This window comes from Corvus hawaiiensis, chromosome 9 (assembly GCF_020740725.1).
Source record: "Corvus hawaiiensis isolate bCorHaw1 chromosome 9, bCorHaw1.pri.cur, whole genome shotgun sequence".
Classification (NCBI taxonomy): domain Eukaryota; kingdom Metazoa; phylum Chordata; class Aves; order Passeriformes; family Corvidae; genus Corvus; species Corvus hawaiiensis.
The window spans coordinates 4484484-4502526 of NC_063221.1; the positions used below are offsets into that span (position 1 = coordinate 4484484).

The 18043-nt window shown below is 42.8% G+C and overlaps 1 protein-coding gene across 6 annotated transcripts in view; it reads right to left on the reverse strand.

The window, feature by feature from the left end:
* SWT1 (SWT1 RNA endoribonuclease homolog) overlaps positions 1 to 18043 on the reverse strand; it is a 26792-nt gene continuing 8749 nt past the window's right edge. For 3 of the 6 annotated variants that reach the window (XM_048312245.1, XM_048312242.1, XM_048312243.1), the window contains 10 exons: positions 17726 to 17819; positions 16384 to 16520; positions 15577 to 15725; positions 14169 to 14307; positions 13218 to 13363; positions 11879 to 12087; positions 10862 to 10990; positions 3117 to 3183; positions 2347 to 2411; positions 243 to 1084 (listed from right to left, as the gene is read on the reverse strand). In XM_048312245.1, the coding sequence (XP_048168202.1) occupies positions 979 to 1084; positions 2347 to 2411; positions 3117 to 3183; positions 10862 to 10990; positions 11879 to 12087; positions 13218 to 13363; positions 14169 to 14307; positions 15577 to 15725; positions 16384 to 16520; positions 17726 to 17819 (1241 nt within the window). In that variant the 3' untranslated portion in view covers positions 243 to 978. Of the gene's footprint in view, positions 1085 to 2325; positions 2412 to 3116; positions 3184 to 10861; positions 10991 to 11878; positions 12088 to 13217; positions 13364 to 14168; positions 14308 to 15576; positions 15726 to 16383; positions 16521 to 17725; positions 17820 to 18043 lie in introns of those variants that run through there. The other 3 variants (XM_048312244.1, XM_048312247.1, XM_048312246.1) reach the window with 3 other exon arrangements.

Below are 18043 nucleotides of genomic sequence, written 5' to 3' on the forward strand. Positions count from 1 at the left end.
TCAGAATCAAACACTGTTTAATGTAACAATAAATTACATTTTTACAATCAAGAGTTTACAAATACATCCAAAAGTTAATATCAAAATAGACACTCTGGAACTTTGCCAGTCAGCTCATCTCTGTACAAATACATACACAGAAGAGGTAGTGTTAAAGGCCTTAGAAAATGGCTTTTGCAAAGTTTCACGACTTAAAGCAGTTCTGGAAAGCAACCAATAGTGCAGCCAGAGAGGGATGTCACCTGGAGAGCAGGGAGGACCAGGCCCACCTTGCAGGAGGATGTGGCAAGAGCAGGATGAGGAGCTCCCCCAAGAGCACTGCTAGCAGGTTTCCACTGTATGAAGATAAAGTGCCTGCTTAAACAAAGGAGAAACACCTTTTTCCTCTGAAAAGGGGTCTGGGACAAACACCTGCATCGGGGGGGAGGTCTGTTTTGTCTTTAAGGAAAAATGAGCATCAGTCTGTTCCTTTGCTCATTCTACGTCCTCTCTTAAGCCCTCACAGACACACGTTGTGTCTGTGGGTCAGTCCTTCATTTCCAGCCTTGCACTGCACTACTTCCTGCCCTCCCGAGCTTCTGGCTGACACAACAGATTCCTTTCTCTCACTTGTCACTTGTAAAGTACCAGCAACACAAACACAGGGGTTTTCCTCTACAACCATTACCAGCTCAGCTCCTCACAGCAACGCTGGATGCTCAGAGCAGCCCAGCACAGCTGCTGCATCCCGAACCAGCACTGCTTCTCCTGGTTATCCATGGCTATCCAGCGGCACCCTCACTGAAGACAGAACATTCTAGAAGTGAACAGAATTCTCAGCAGAAATCCCGACATTTAATGTCCACGTGGAACTGTGTTTTTCCCTTCAACTCCAACCCAAACCAGCACCGCTGAGGAAGAAAACACGGCAGTTTTGGCTCCTCCAGCACTTCCCTCTCCTCCCCCTGAGGAGGTGGAGCTCACACAGCTGAGCCCGGGTCAGAGCCAGCCCCTGCTCTTGGCCTCCCTGTACACAGAGGCCTGGCACTGCTCCAGCATCTGCTCCAGCTGTGCCAGCTGGCAGCAGCCCACTTCCAGCCTCTCCCTGGGAGACAGGAGAGAAAGGTTAGCAGGACACAGCAGAATAGAAATCTTTACAAATACTCCCTACATTTTCAAGGACATTTCCATCAAACTCAAGCAGCAGCAGTGACTTTTGCACTACAGCTGCTAAACCTGAGGATTTCATATGAGTTCCTTGCAACACCCAACCCACAGCTGCCACAGGCAGAGCTCCTGTTCCCTTCTGGGGCAGGTAAAGTGGAACAATCGGCAGGAGAGGTCACTGACATCCACTTTCTGGAGAGATTTGGGATTCTGGAAGGTTCAGTTCAAACCATCCTTCATACACTGACATACCCTGTACTCACACTCAAAATAACGATCTGGATACACCCCCTTATGACTTTCAAAAGAGGAATCTCAACCTGATCACATATAAACATGCCCTAACTTTGGTTTCCAAAAGATTCTTTCTCAAAAGACCATTTAAAAGCAGCTCCTCAAAAAAGGAAGAAAACCCCCATCACTGAGTTCCCCAAGCACAGCCTGAGGGCTGCCACAGCAGTCTGCAAAATACTTGTTTTACTCTGCTGAGCACAAATTTCCACACACAGTTTTCTTTCTGCCTGTATCAATACAGGTCTAGAGCCATCAACTCATGCGGAGTGAAGCTTTTAAACTGTTTTTTATTGCTGATTAAAATACTGAATGTCTCCCTCTGCATAACTTTGTGCCCTGATCTTGCAATCTGCACTCTGAACTTCACGGAGGATTCAGGGACCCAGAATCAGTCCAGGCAAAGGGAAGCTTTTTAGAGTAATTCACCACCCAGCCTTTCACTCAGCTGATCCTGGCCAGTGACAGCTCATTCATATCCACACAACAGCAAAAACCAGTTACCTGTCCTTTATTAGGCAGCTCAGAATTATTAAAAACCCACGATAACATTTTAGAAACCTCCCAGAGCCTGGATTCACAAACCCTCAGTGACATAAATTCATAAAGAAATGAGCCAGAAACCACTGGCATAGGAAAGAGGGCCCAACACCTCACCTCCAACAGCTGAAAATCACCATGTAGGCACTGATGCCTCATCTGCAATATAATTTCTGTCCTCTCCTGCTCTGTGTTAATTGGGCATTAAAATTAAAAAGGGAATTTAAAAAATCCCCCATTCATTTTCCCTACACTGTTCCTACAAAGGGGGATTTTTTATTGACCCGGATGATTCCTCTCATGGTACCTTGGTTAATACATGTGAAAAAGCTGCCTCAACCCCCCCAATGGGGTCAGTAACTGGCTCACCTGTACAGCTCCTGTGAAACACACTCATACAGCTCCTCAGCAGTGAATTTCAGACTATTATTGATCTAACACAAAGAAGAAAGAATTCATATAGTCATTTATCAAGTATCACATGTCTGCTACAATTATACAGTAGGAATAGCAGATACAGCTCATGTATTCCCTAACAGGCTCTCAAGTTGAGACAGTACATTAAAAAAGACATCCTGTATCTTATAATAAAATCTAATATTACAAATTCCAGCTCCATTTTCTAACCACTTCTGCACAAATCTAAAAGACCTTCAATAATTCTTCCTCCCCCCTCAAGTTAACCAATAGTTTTATTTATATATACACATATATAAATACATATAGATGTGTGTGTGTGTGTGTATGTACCTCAAATGAAATAGGCTCTGACTTGCATCAATTCCAAAAATGCATGTGAAGGCCCAAACCCCAAATATACTTCCCTGCACAGCAGAGCACTGCAAGCCTGAAATATGTAATGTATTAAATAGAGAAATATTCTACTAAAACCATTCATTTCAAGGCTTTTTACTCTCAACAGCAAATCATTCACACCAAGTGAGCACTCAGCAAATCACACAGGCAACTCAAATACCTGCTGAAATCCAACCAAAAATCTATCTTTATGTTCAACAGCTAATAAATAAGAGTGAAGAATCTAAATTCTTAGTGGAAATACAGTGATGAGACATGACCTCAGAGCTACTTGAAATAAAAGCTGTAAGTGAAGTGACCAAACACCAAAGAAAATATCATACCTCATGCCTTCTGAGGAAGTTATAGAGGGTCCAAATATCTTGGAAACTGCTGGTTGGAGTCAAAATTCTGAAAAAGAAAAGTTTGGGGATGCTTTTAAGCAAGTAGAAAAGGAGTCTATGAAAGAGTTTAAAAAATAAGCCAGAAATCCTCAAGGGAAAAAAAAAAATTACTTGAACAAAAAGGAAATTATGAAGTTTGAAGAATTTTCCCTTCCACTCCTCTAACAGAATTAAAGAGCTTATTATTTCTGTGAGGACTTTTCTAGAGGCTTTTCCTAATTAAAAATTCCCTCCATGTTTTTGTGACCCACTGCTGTATGAGGAGGGAGGAAGCCCAGCAGTAATTGAAAGCCCTTTGGTGCCCACCAGCAAGGCCCATGGGCTCACGTGGAACCACAGCAAAGCTTCCCAGGATACACAACATTCCCACCCCAGCTTTAACTCGCTCCCTCCAGATTCCCATGTGCAGCCCAAATGCTGCAATTCACTTCCCATTTTTGCTACTTCTAATAACCACCACCTAAAACTGCCAAGGGCCAGCGGGATGTGGCAGCTGAAGAGAGGTGGCTTTAATGAAGCACCTCGATGGACACCCTTTTCCACAAGGCTCCAAACCTCATCCAGTAAGGAAGTTGGTTTTTAACAAAATTAAATATCCTCATCTATTTAGGCAGATACAATTTAGTTCCACCTCAGTGCAACTTTATTTGCATTCACCAGGAAAAGCAGAACCCTCCTAAATGCTGTATAATGTACCTTAAAATCAACATTAAAACACAAGTAACACCTTATAAATATTAAGAAATATTGATAAAATTCTGGTTTTTAAGTCTTACATAGTTAAATAATGATTAAGATAATGACTGGACTTGGAAAAAATCTTTTGGGGAAAGCTCTATTTACTTTCCCATGGGAAAGTGCCCAAATTCTCCTCTCCCTCCTCTTGCAAGCTCTAAGCTTCATTTATAAATGAATTAATTAGGAGTTGAAAAAATCAGGAAAGTAACAGAATAAGCTAAAAAATCCCAGTTAAAGGACCCTGTGTTTGAAGCAAGCTGGAAGACCATGACACAGCACAGGATTTACTGTGACTGGAGTGTCCACTGCTTTCTCTCATCATTTTTGGTAGGAATTATCACCAAAAATTAGTCACGCATTCTTCCCCCCCTTCCTAAGAAGCAGTACCCAAAATGTTTGCGTTAAACCTGCCAACTATGAGTCAGGAAGGGAACCAACTGGCTGCTCTGCCTAAAAACACCTTGGAGCCTTCCGCGGGCACCTCAGCGACAATCGGCTTTGACAGCGGAAAACCCCGGCAGGGAGAAGCTGCCAGCAACCCTCCTTGGAAATGCTGGGAATCCCGGCAGCTGGAACTGCACAGCAGCTCCCACTCCCCCGGCAGCTCCCATTGCCCCCCAGCAGCTCCCATTGCCCCCCAGCAGCTCCCGTGCCCACCTGGCAGCTCCCATTCCCCCAGCAGCTCCCGTGCCCACCTGGCAGCTCCCATTCCCCCCATAGCAGCTCCCATTCCCCCCATAGCAGCTCCCATGCCCACCTGGCAGCTCCCATTCCCCCCATAGCAGCTCCCATTCCCCCCATAGCAGCTCCCATTCCCCCCATAGCAGCTCCCATTCCCCTAGCAGCTCCCATTCCCCCCATAGCAGCTCCCATTCCCCCCATAGCAGCTCCCATTCCCCCCATAGCAGCTCCCATGCCCCCAGCAGCTCCCATTCCCCCCATAGCAGCTCCCATTCCCCCCATAGCAGCTCCCATTCCCCCCATAGCAGCTCCCATTCCCCCCATAGCAGCTCCCATTCCCACCTGGCAGCTCCCATGCCCCCTCGGCAGCTTCAGGCAGTGCCAGCTCTGCCTATCACACCCAGCACCTGCAGCAGTGGCAGCAGAGCATCCCGAGCCTGGGAGAGGCTGATTCCTCATGGAATCATTCCCTCCAGTCCAGTCAGAAACTGCCCGACTGCTGGCATCAGCCTGGATGCACAAGTGGCCACAACACAAAAGGTGTTATGAACAACCTCACCCCAAGGCCATCACAAAATGCTGGGGCAAGGTCTGTCCATCAGTATTTTTCCTGCTGTGCCAAGGACACACATGAGTGAGTGATGGAGCTGCCATGGGACCTCTCTAGAGGAAGGATGGAGGGAACATATCAGGTGTATCCCTGCAAGGGGTGTATCCCTGCAAGACCTCAGGTAGATGGACAAACCCACTGTGCCTCCAGTTCTTTGGGAAAAAAAACCAAATTGTGTAAATAATCATCCAAGTAACTTAATGTTAAATCCTGTACCTCATTTTATGGCCTTTGCTTGGATGATGCCAATGGTTTCTGGGTTTGTACCACGGAATGAGAAGTCTGACATTTGGCTCCAACTTTTACAGCAGCTCCAAATAAAAGAGATTTGTTGTTTTGAGGGGAGAGCCCTCGCTCCACACAGAGCTCTGGGAAGCTGCTGAGGAAGAGCCTGCACCGTAACTTCCCCCACAGATTCCCAACAGGTCAGCATTCATGAAACAGCCTGGTGGTGTCTGCAGCTAAATAGGGGCTGCAATACCAGCTCCAGTCTGGGAATATATTCTTCTGTACAAAACTGACACATTCCTGTCTGCAGAGCAATGATTTCACAGCACCACCGCTCTCTGCTGCTTTCAACCACTTCATGCTCCTTTCATCTCCTGTAGCCACCACCTTGTGCTATGGAAAATGGACATTTTAAGGGAAGGTGCACACTGGGAAATCTGGACCTGTATGAGCACTGACTCTGCCTCTATTACTTCATTAAATCAAGTTGCCCTCGTTTCCATGGAAGTTTCTCAGTGATAAAAAGTCTGCCTCAACTACAGAAATGTCTAGAGAACATCCTCTAAATCTGTAATCCATGAAGCAAAGGGCTTTTACATCAAACTGTTCTAAGGAGCCATGTGAACCTCAGTATTGTGACCATTACAACATTAACCACTGCTGCTTCTCTCTCCACACTGGTTCAAAAGCAGAGGGTGGAAATCCATGGCATCACTTGGCCTTGCAGAACCACACTACAACACCCCCCATTCTGTACTTGAGCTTCAGCCTAAGAACTCCAGTGTGATTCTACACAGTTTTCTGGAAATACTGAGCATGTAAGGTAGAGAAGATAATGTCATGGAAAGACCCGAGAAATGACTGTGGATACCTGCCACCAGTCGGAGGTTAAATGCTGTCCTGGGGGCAGGAAGGAGAAAGGAGACAGTCAGACTTGGTGATTTTATCTCAAGAGCTTCCCAAACCACTCCCAACATTTCTTTATCTCCCATTCTGTCACTCATCTGATGCCAAACACAAGGTGTAAGATACAATAATAAACAGAAATGGATAGGAAATAGCTCAGGATGTGGTTCCTCACTTGTGCACAGAGAAGATCTGGGAGAAAGCAAAGCCTATTTGGAAAGAACCAGAAAATGAACTTATCAAACAGAAGTGAAAAAGCCCAACCCACAACCCAAATGGCAGTGAAAGCAGCTCAGCCTTCCAGCTGCTCCAAGACCCCATGAGGGCAGGGACAAGGGAGGTCTGGTGGGACGGTGTGGAATCCCGTGTCACATCCTGGGGAAGTTCTGCCCCCAAGGCCTGTCCCACTCAGCTGTCCCTCTGTCACTGCTCAGGCTGGCAGGGCTGGCACAGAGCACTAATCAGTTAACAAATCCAGGGCTCCATCTAAAAGGCTGGGATCTGATGGGAGAAAACGCAGCCTCATGCATTAACAGCCCCTTTTAACCTCACAGCCCGAATATCAAGGAAGCAAAGGAGATGGGAAAAGGAAACACCGAACTTCAAGGAAGCAAAGGAGATGGGAAATGGAAACACCGAAGTTCCCTGTGGCTCATTACCAATTCCTCACTGCACTGCACCGAGGGGCTCCAGTGGAGTTACAGCCACCAACATAGGCCAGGGTTGCTTCCACAGCAGCCAGCTGGGAAATTCAGGGGACTTCTCCCTGCACCGAAGCCAAGCTCGTGATTTCCGTTGCTGTGGAAGTGTCTCAGCTGTTACCCCCTGCTGGCACCTCTGGCTTTACAGGCTCAAGGCACCGTGTCTTTTACAACCCCGTGTTTGAAACCCTTCTGCTTTTCAGAGTGCTCTAAAGGCACCACGGTGTGAGCAGCTGCACAGCACCACCTCTGCCCTGCCCCTTGGGGAGCACTGCCCAGTTCCAGCTCTAGCTGAGCTTTATTTTGTAGAGTTGTCAATAAAATGGACACAACAGAACATTTCAGTGGGTAAAGGACAAATTTGGGCCTGGCAGCAGAGAAGGCTGCAGATAAGTTCAGTTTCAGGTTTCACCTAAATGCATAAAACCATAAAGATCCAACAAGTAGTGATTGGAATGTCTGATATTTTGAACTGAAAGCTAATCTCCATTTTACTTCCAGAAGGAGACTGTGTGCAGAGCAAGATCAAAGGCAGAGCTCTTCATCTAGAGACTTTATTGGAACTTTATGGCAGAAAATATTAACTGCCACAGGAGCCTGAGGGAATGAAGAAAATTCTCTAATGAGACACCAAGGAAAAGAAATCTCAATTCCTCCAGTGACCAGCTGAAAAAATAAAAAGGGCACAATTTCTCTACATCTGTGGAATTCTGTACTAAAATTAGTAAAACTGCAGAATTGTTTTTAAATTATTTCGATTCAGCGATCAGTTCTGATATGGTAATGCTCTCCTGCACTACTAAAATCTTAAGAAATTACACTTTTAATTTACAAATGTTTATGAAGCCCTTGACTAACCCGCATTTTTCCAAACCACTGGGAGTGTGAGAGAAATTCCATTTAGATAAAAGATTAGAAAAGCAGAATTCAGGCTCCTTATGCAGTCAGTAACAGACAAATATTTTTACAGGTGACAGCATATTAGTACAAATATTTAAGAGGCCTGTATCTAAGTGTATATGCTATAAACTGTTAGTGATTTTAAAGGTGGCATATGAACAAAAAAATTCTTTCTTAGCCAACAGATGAAAAGAAAAAAATCCAACTAGAAATAACTGTATCAATTCACCAAAGACTAAATTCTCTTTCTTTTCTATGAACAAGGATTTCTTATCTAAAAGAAACTTGGCAGGAAACATGAAGACAATGTCCAGTTCTTTAGGAGTGCATATAAAAGCTTGGAATCACAAGTTCTATTCAGCTGAGGGCAAACGTCAGCTCATCTAAACCCCTATTTTATTCTAAAGAGTTCATTTAAGAGACCTTACATGAGGTGCCCCAATTAACTGGTTCCAAATAATACCCAACCCAAATACAAATATAAACCACCAGCGAGAACACTCAGAAAACTTCAATCCAAAATTATTTAAAATCATGTCATGGGTTCACAATTTTACTGGATGCTTGAATTTCAGAGGTTTAACAACTCTCGCTCATTACCAGTAGTAATATAGTTAGAATATGCTAACCATAATGATTATTCTTAATTCCAGAGCTGAAGGCTGTAACCCATCTCTAGCACACAAAATTGTGCAATATAAACACCACTCTGCTACCAATGCTGCTAGAGGAAAAAGCCAAGATAGAATGAAAAACCTGCATGGTGCGACAAAAGCTACCAGGACAGGGTAAGGTGCCAAAAGCTGGTACTGAGACATCTTCAATGAAACAGCTTTTTTTTTTCTTTTCCACATCTGTATTTGTCATTAACATGTTCTGGCCATCAAGCCTGAATAGCTGGGGTAGTGCCACTGGTGCAGGATTTTTTTTATGATTAAGGGTATCACTACATTTATCTCAAAAAGTATCATCATGTTTTCCGATTGCTTTTAACAATCTGAAAATCCAAACTTTTAATGCAGTTGAACTTTCAATACGATTTATTGGTAAAGCTTCCAAACTTTCACAAGATGTTTTCTCTCTTCTTTGTTCTGAACAGCAGGGACCAGAAGGTACCACAGAACCAGTTGTGTTTGATCACTAAAGCTGTGTTACCTCCAAATATTCAAGACAGAACTTCCTCACTATTTTTTCTCCAGTGCCTCCTTTTCTGCACTCATGACATTAGATAAAGTCACTGAAAGATATTTTTTCAAAAATCACGAAAAATAAATACACTGCAAGGTCAGTTTTAGAGCAAAATGAAAGTGAGGTGTCCCTGCCCATGGCAGGGGGTGGAACAACATGAGCTTTAAGGTCCCTTCCAACCCCAGCCATTCTGATTCTATGAAAACTTCTGAATTTTTGCTTTGATACTCTGAAATATTCATAAAACTGCAATGAGACATCAACCTGGCTCCTGACTCTTGGGAAAAGTTCCTCAGAAGTCTCAAACTCCCTTAAACCCCTCCACTCAAGGCCAAAGCAGCGAAAGCGTGGTGCAAATTCTCCCCATCTCCTGCTCCACAATGCCACCTACTGCAAACCTGCACATCAGAGCAGGCATTTCCAAAGTGTCCAGGAAAACTACTCCATTCCAACAGTCAGCCTGCGTATTTCAGGATTTCTTATTTTTACAGAGCTCTCCCATATGAAGAAAACCAGCAGTTTTTAATGAAACACCTCTGCAACACAAAAATAACCATCCTGAATATTCCATATTCCCATTAAATGTCACCCACCACATCTATAAACTGATACCATAGGATCTGTTGCAAAAACGTTAGGACTGGAATGAAGAGAGCAAAGTTTAGCAGTAACCTGCTTTATTGAAACAATTTCCTTAGAGGGAAAAAACCCACCAGCAATAAATTGAATCCATCAGCACTCAGCTGCTCAAGCTCACATTTCTACCCATATTTTTCTGCTTCTAATTTTATAATATTTTGATCATTAATCTTTGAAAGAAAGACTGCAATTCTTTGAATGGATCTGTATTTCACTGCCATGAAAAAAAGACTAAGCCAAGTCTACACAGGAGATTCCTTATTCTTCCTGAAACTTCCAATTTTTTGTGCTGTATGAAAAAGGGCGGAGGGATGGGGCTCCCCCTGCCAGAGGGCAGGGTTAGATGGGATACTGGGAAAGAATTGTTCCCTGGGAGGGTGGGGAGGCCCTGGCACAGGGTGCCCAGAGAAGCTGTGGCTGCCCCTGGATCCCTGGAAGTGCCCAAGGCCAGGCTGGACAGGGCTTGGAGCAAGCTGGGCTAGTGGAAGGTGTTCCTGCCCATGGCAGGGGGTGGCACTGGCTGGGCTTTAAGGTCCTCTCCAACCCAAACCATTCTGGGATTCTGTGATTCTATGAAGACAGAGGGAACATTATCCTGCCTAAAGAGAGAATCCAGCTGATTGTCGTCGTCATGGCTGTCATGAAGAACACTCTAGAACTGGGAACAGCAAAGCCCCAAAACTTTATATCCTTCACTCTACTGGAACTTTGCCCCCATCCGAGTGGGCCTCACAGTTGAAACACAAATGCCCTGAATTATTCAAAGTTCCTGCCATCAGAACTGATGTATTAATCATAACCATCAATCATTAATAGCTCCAGTTACACCTGAGCAGAGGCAACTCACTGGTCAAACACTGGCAAACAAATCCCAGACATAAAAAAAAATTCCCTACAAGAGATCTCCATGTCTGCAACATTTTCATGATCTTTTGCTACCAAGAAATAGCTCAAGGTAGCCTTGACAGCAGGATTTTTACTGCAAGTCATGTCACTAAGCACACAGAATAAAGAGTGGTTTGGTGCTGAAATATTTCAAACTTTTGTGACTTCAGGTGCCTGTTGCACATTTTGTGCCCAGCTGCAGTGCTCACCTGCCAATGCCCTCACGGATGTCCTTCACAGCTGCCAACAGCTTCTGCAGGCCCAAAAAAGCCTCTTCAAACGAGGCCTTAGCAGCCATGGTCACTGCACTGGGGTCCAGCTTCTGGAATAGCTCAATACTGAAATTCAAAAGAAATAAAGAAGAGACAGAAAAGCAGTTAATAAAAAAGCTCAGAATTCAGAGAAACTCAGTGTGTGTTGTGTGTTTGTATTTTGTCTATTAAAACAAAAAGGTAAAATATAAATCACACTATCTAAAACAGTCTCAGAATACATGGCAGTGCAGAAATGGAGTTATCACTGCTGATTAGCTGAGTCCTCACAGACCACCAGAAATGGAGTTCCTTTGTGCTTGGCTGGCTCAGAGCCCCTCCTCGGAAGAGATTCCAGACTAAGAAAACAAAGAAAAAACACAGTACCTATTCTGATTTTATCAAAAGATATGGCATCCCAGTGAGTTTCCAGCAGATTTTTCAAAAATAACCAAAATAAAAGCAATGGTAAAACATCTAGATGGAAGAGGAGTTAATTCCATGCAATTCTTGAGTTTACATGAAAAAGGAAATACACTAGATTCTGCATTTTGTAAAGTGTAGGATTTTGCTTAACAACAAAATGTTTTCTATTTCCAATTGATTTTCAAGTTTTAAAATAGGGTATAGAATTTTGCATAAGCTGGATGACCTCCTCTGGGTCTGGAAAGAAAATAACCACAGGAAAATTAAGATCTCAGATGCTATTTTATGGATAAATATAAAATTTTCATGGATGTCCCAGACTTGTGGAGTTTTCAACTCTATTTTTCAGGGCAACTTATTTCAGCTGCTGCGCAGAAAAAGAGCAGCAGACTGACATAACAATGTGCATACTCCCAACTTTTGTGTGATATTCTTTTTTGGGGTCAATTTAGATTAATAACAGGGTAAAAAGCACTGTTTCTAAAGTGTGCTTGTTTGAAAGTTATCTAAGGTTATGTGTTAGTTCTGAGCCCCTTTAGCAAGCTGTACCTGTACAAGTTCATGGTGTTCCAAACACCTTCCAGGACAGACCAGATTTCCTGGTGCCTGTTTTCCTGAGCTGCATGAAAGCTGGGATGTAGCTCTTTTTCCTCAGTGCTTTGCAGATTGGGTGTCGTGGCTTCCATTTTTTCACATGCAGCATTTTCTGAAAGAACCATGATGTCTTCTGATAAATCCTGCTCACTGTCTGCCCTCACCTTATAAAACAGTTCAGCAAACAAATAATCAATGTATTTGGTTCCTAGCTTCAGAAAACCAGAATCTACACACTTCTACAGATTTTTTTTAAGCAATGCTCAAGAAATCAAGACTGAACTCTCTGAGTTGCCTTGGTTACAGTCTCTGCATCCAAAGCCTTTCTCGATGGTTGGGGTTGGAAGGGACCTTAAAGCCCATCCTGTGCCACCCCCTGCTGCGGGCAGGGACACCTTCCCCTAGCCCAGCTTGCTCCAAGCCCCATCCAGCCTGGCCTTGGACACTTCCAGGGATCCAGGGGCAGCCACAGCTTCTCTGGGCAACCTGTGCCAAGGCCTCAGCACCCTCACAGGGAGGAATTCCTTCCTGACAAGTTTTCAGACAGAGCCTGATTCTTTTGGCAGCAGAATGTCAGGTTCAGGGCTGACTGCATCACACAGAGGTCCCAGCACAGGTCAACTCCTGACCTTCCTCCTTTCCCCTTCAGCCTTTTCCAAAGACACTAGGAACTCTTTACAGCTGTTCTGACCTAGCTTCTTTCCCATAAATCCAAGTATTTCATCCATGCTCATGACTCCAGTTTTTATGCCATTACATACAGAATTGACAGTAACCATAACGAAGACAGATGAAATTTCCTCCACAGCAACTCAGAGCTGAGCTGTGAGTGAAGATCAACTTCTGAGAACACAAAAGGTGTCAGGACAATCCCCAGTAACCATCACAAACCACGTGATACAAGGGAGTCCCGTCTTCAGCTACCAAGACAATGAAAGCTGAAATAACACACCTAAGAACAGCAGTATGGGACCCATGTCAGAAGGTGAAACAGCAAGTTTCATCTCTAAGGCCCATCAGCTACAATGCAATAGAAAACTAAGACAAAATAATGGTTTTCAGTCACCTTTCCAATACTAACACATTTACATTAGGGAAAAAATGTATCAGCAGATATTCACTGCATGAAAATAAAAGTTAAAGTCAGGGTCTCTTTGTCTAAAAAACACCCCAGCAACATTACCTGGAGTAATCAGTGGAAATGATGGGAATAATTAAGAAATCTAAGCCAGGTTTGGAATGTGGAACAACTCGAGGATGGGGTGAGGTGGACAAACACCAAAGCCGCCCTTACCTCCCCTAGAGTCTCACACAGCTTTGTCACTTCAGCATAAGCTTGGGGCAGGACACCGTTGTAGTCTGACCTGGTGCTGAAAGCATGGAGCAATTTTTTGGATTCCTGGAGCAGGATACGCACTGTTGAGGAGTCAAATGGTTTATCTGATGTTTAGACATTAATGTGAGAGAGAGAAAAAAGAAATGTTAGGAGCTATCAGTCTTGGCATGCAAATTTAATACTCAAATACCTGGATTAACAGAAGCACGTGAAAAGCCTAGGAAAATGGTTCAGAAGCATCAGGTACAACAATCTCAGAGAAACATGCATGAGACTGCTCACTCCTTAACCAAGCCTTCCAAATTTATCCTGGGATCTTGCATGAGGATCAACTGGCATATCTAAAATAATTCTGCAGAACAGCAATATCCCAGAGAGGTAAAACCATGAAATCACAGGATATCCTGAGTGGGAAAAGACCCACCAGGATCATGGATCCAGCCCCTGGCCCTGCACAGACACCCCAACAATCCCACCCTGTGCATCCCTGGGAGCGGTGTCCCAATGCTCCTGGAGCTCTGGCAGCCTTGGGGCCGGGACCATTCCCTGAGGAGCCTGGAAACCCTCTGGGGGAGTTCACCAGTCTGTCTGTCAAAATCAAGTGCTCAAAGACATCTTTAAACAAATGGATGGTTTGTGGGTCTTTTTTTGTTGGCTTCTTTTTAAAACAAACCTCCCTGCCCTCACGTACCACATTCAATATCCTTTGCTCCTCTCTAATTTATTTGGCAAATGCAGATCATTTGGTCACACGTAACATGGGGGCAAAGGAGGGAAAAGGATTATCTGCTTTTTAAAAATAATTCAGAGACTTTGGTGACCATTAATACACACAGTCAGTTCTGTAACTCAAACCAGAACAGGGAGGCTTTTTACAAGTTTACAATTAATGTTGTCAGGGACAGTTACCTGCACAAAGGTGTTTAGAAAGACATTCAATGGTTGAAAGTAAACTCCTTGGCACCACATAACCAAAAACAGCCATCCAGTGTTTTTTATAACACTTCAGCAGGTTTGCTAAGGTCCATGGTGGCTTCAGATACAGGATCTGGAAGAGAGTATGTAATAAATTCAAAGGCTGGTTTTCATTTAGACATATTTCTATACATTCCACAACTGCTCTATTCTTCAAGAATGTGATGATTTGTGACTGCTGAAGGAGAATTTCAGTGATTCCTCAGAAATAAGACCACATCCAGATTTAACAAGTTTAATCTATTAATAAAGATTTGATCCAGCAGCATCATGGGTTAAACAGTGATGCTCATTCAGAAGGAATGCACAGTCAATCAGTCTCATAATTTTTGGTTCCCCATTCCTCAAAAATAATACTTTCGATTTATCTCAAAACTGATCTAATGAGTTACTTGTGCACAAAAGCCAACAGTAACAAGAACAAAAAGACCAACAATAAATATGCCTTTGATTTTCTAGTACAGTTACAAAGTAAAAATAAACACTGTGACTATTTATACATGAAGTAAATTATGTCTATTGCAAAAAACCTGATATTAACTACTATCAAGCGAAACCAGTATTTCAAGAGACGTTAAAAGAAATTAACTAAGTGAATCAAGAAGTGATTAAAAGCTTAGCAGCTAATCAGGGCAGTTTGGGAAACAACAGTCACCCCACGATTTGGGGGATTTGTCAAGCCACAGAGGCTTATCTGCAATAAATTTAAACTTCTAACAGCCTCCCAGCTGGTAGAAGCTATGAAATGGAATCTAAAGTAAAGCATGAACAATTTGAAAGTGCCTTGTACATGGGTATTTATCTTCTGCAAACAATACTTTTGCAAGAATGTTTAGAGGTTCTCATTAGTACCCTTGTCATTCTGTATCTGCACTGGAATCAATTTAGCTGTGAACAGTTTTATCCACATCTGTTCTGGTGGGGAAAAAATGCCTGCAACAAATGCCTCAATATTATACAGAACATGATGGAATGATTTCTTGAAGGATGTATTTACAGGGTGGGGATTTAATTGACTAGAGAAGCTGAAATAGAATTTTAATGCCGCTAATAAAAAGAATCCTGAAACTTCACACTGAGAAATCAGCACCCCTCTTACCGTGTCATTAAAATTCTATTAAAATACTGCACATGTTGCACACTACTGGTCAAACAGGATAATCTTGCTATAAAATGAAATATTAGAAGTGAACATTGAGCTGCTCCCTGTCAGTGAACTGTTATATCAGGGACCTGGATGACTTGGGTTTGGCTTGGCACAGGTATTAATAGCAATAAAATACTAAGGACATTCAAACCTCTCAATAATCAAAATATCAAGCAAGTTGATGTAAGAAACCACCTCCATCCACAGGTTTCCAAATGCAAGTTTCATTTCAGTCTCCAAAATAGAAGACAAAGCTTCTCCTAAGTTCCTTTCGAGGTCTGGAAGCACATTTGGGAATCGTGCAGTAAAACCAGCATCGCCTCTTGTTTTCCCAAATTCTGTATCTGTCAAACCAACGACACAAAAGGTATTCATTGAAACTGGGTTTATATCTAAGTCATGTTGATGGTGCATGAAGAACTTGTGTCTATAAAGACAGACTGCACTTCAGTTTATAAAGCAGATGGGCTATACCTAATTAGGTTTCAAGTATTTCTAGTTATACCCACTTGTACTGTGGGTATTTTTAATTAAGAGCTACTAACCAAGAAGGTTAATTTCTCCAGAGTATTACTCATTAGTGATCTTACTAGACATTTCTTTTTCCTTAAATAATTTAGATCATATACAGCCAGCAGGGTTACCAGCAAGCACAAGATGATCACTTCTGAGTTCTGTAAGCTATACCTTTGGACAAATGAAAAACCTCTTTCCGTCCCAAAAAGTTCAGGACACCTTTTAAATTACTCTAAACACAGAAAATTCATACAGTGTTTTTTCTATAAAATAGAACCACATCATATTTGAATTTCCTAGAACTCTGAGACAGATGGTTTAATTAAAGTCTCAAACTTTCAGGAAACCCTTGAAAAAACCTTCCCCAAACAAAAAACATTCCTAAGGATTCAAAGCATAGGAAAACTGAAGGTATAGTAGGAACTGTTCTCCCTTTGCCCCACTGATTCTTACACACTCACAAACCAGCATATTCCACAGACTCACCCTGCTTTGGCTGCTGCAGCTCCTCACAGTTCAGGGGCCTGTTTGCATTCACATTCTGCAGAGCAGTGACCAGATCAGCTTTGCAGAATGCCTTCACCTCACTCACAATGGCTTTACTACACAAATTTTTATCATCCCTAGAAGAGAATTAATTGTTGTCAAAAAAGGAATAAAAGCAGCACACTGAAAAAACTTGTATTTGGAAAACTTACTTTGTGAACTTCGTTATATAGACAAAGTTTTCTTTCTCAAGCAATTAGAAGCAGTTCAAAAAATCAAACCGGAGAATTAAGTAAAAATGAGAAACATCCTGAAAAGTGTTTCACGGTCTAGGTTTGCTCTCAGAAAACAATAGCTATAATTACTACAGGAGTGATGCTTAGTTGCTATGATCTCAGAAAGCAAACTAGGCAATAATTCTGAGACAGTAATATCTTATTTGATGGCTACAGTTAGTTCTCCTTGTTGAGACCCTTTAGTACTATTCTACTGGCCAAATCATTATCCCAGATGCCATTCTGAGGTCCTGCTCCAGCAGAACTACTTTAAAAATCCAGGACAAAATTGCATCCCAGTACTTTCTCAAAAATTCCCATTGCTTATACTGGTAGAGGATAAAGGGATTTTTTGGATGAAAAGCAGTTCTGAAGTCACCTTCTGTTCTTTGATCAGTGAAATGTAAAACCACCATCACTACCCTATGAATACTGTGACTGAAGTGGCATTTTCAGCAGCCACCTGTGTCAACTTGAAAAAACCAAATGGTGCCCAGACTTTTAACCCCACTCATTGAACTATGCAGGAACTGGTTCTAGCCAAGACCAGAGCAAGTAGAGCCAAGGAGTATTAGTCCTTCAAACTGGCTTCACCTGCTCGTATCAAACTCAGAATCAATACCCAGAGGTCAGCTGTTATCTTCACAAACAGGAAGAGCAGCAAATCCATCTCCAGGTTCCCTCTTTCTAAGATTAACCCCGTTTGCTTCTGCTTGCCTGGCTGGAAACAGGGATGAAGTCTCTAACTGGATCTCAATCACTAATTCACGTATTTTTTCCTATTTTGTAACTTCAGTAGTATTTTTTATGAGAAACCAGAATAAAATCTGAGAAACCTATGCTTTAACAAGTTTTAAAATTGAATATTGAGTAAGCTGAATTTTATTTCAGGCCTCAAGTTCATGAAGGTGATTCCATCTCCAATTTTAGTGGTTTATTATATCCTTCTACTCTAGCTTTCAAGAGGGTGATTGCCCTTCCAAGAGCTTACTTCAGAAACTGCTCTTTCTTTAAGGCCTAATTTGAAAGCAGTGTGGCAGGAGAGCTAAAAGCACCCAGGAACTCACGTGCAGAGGACGACAAGAGCTTGTGGGAAGAAGTTCTGGTACTGCAGGCAGCACTGCAGGACGCGGTCATCGTTGTTCTCGTCGCTCAGCCCATCTGCAAAGGCAGTGCAGACACAGCTGAAGGATGTGGGCACAACTCAGCCTCACAAACACCTCCCTGCACTCATGGTGCTCTTTGTACGTTTAATACTCCCCACAAAAGGAGACAAGTTCAAGGTGAAAGTAAGAAACAACTGATAAAACAACAGATAGTGAACACAGCACTAGCACTAATAAGGCATTTGCACACCACAGCCTGGAAAGCTGCTGTAAGACATT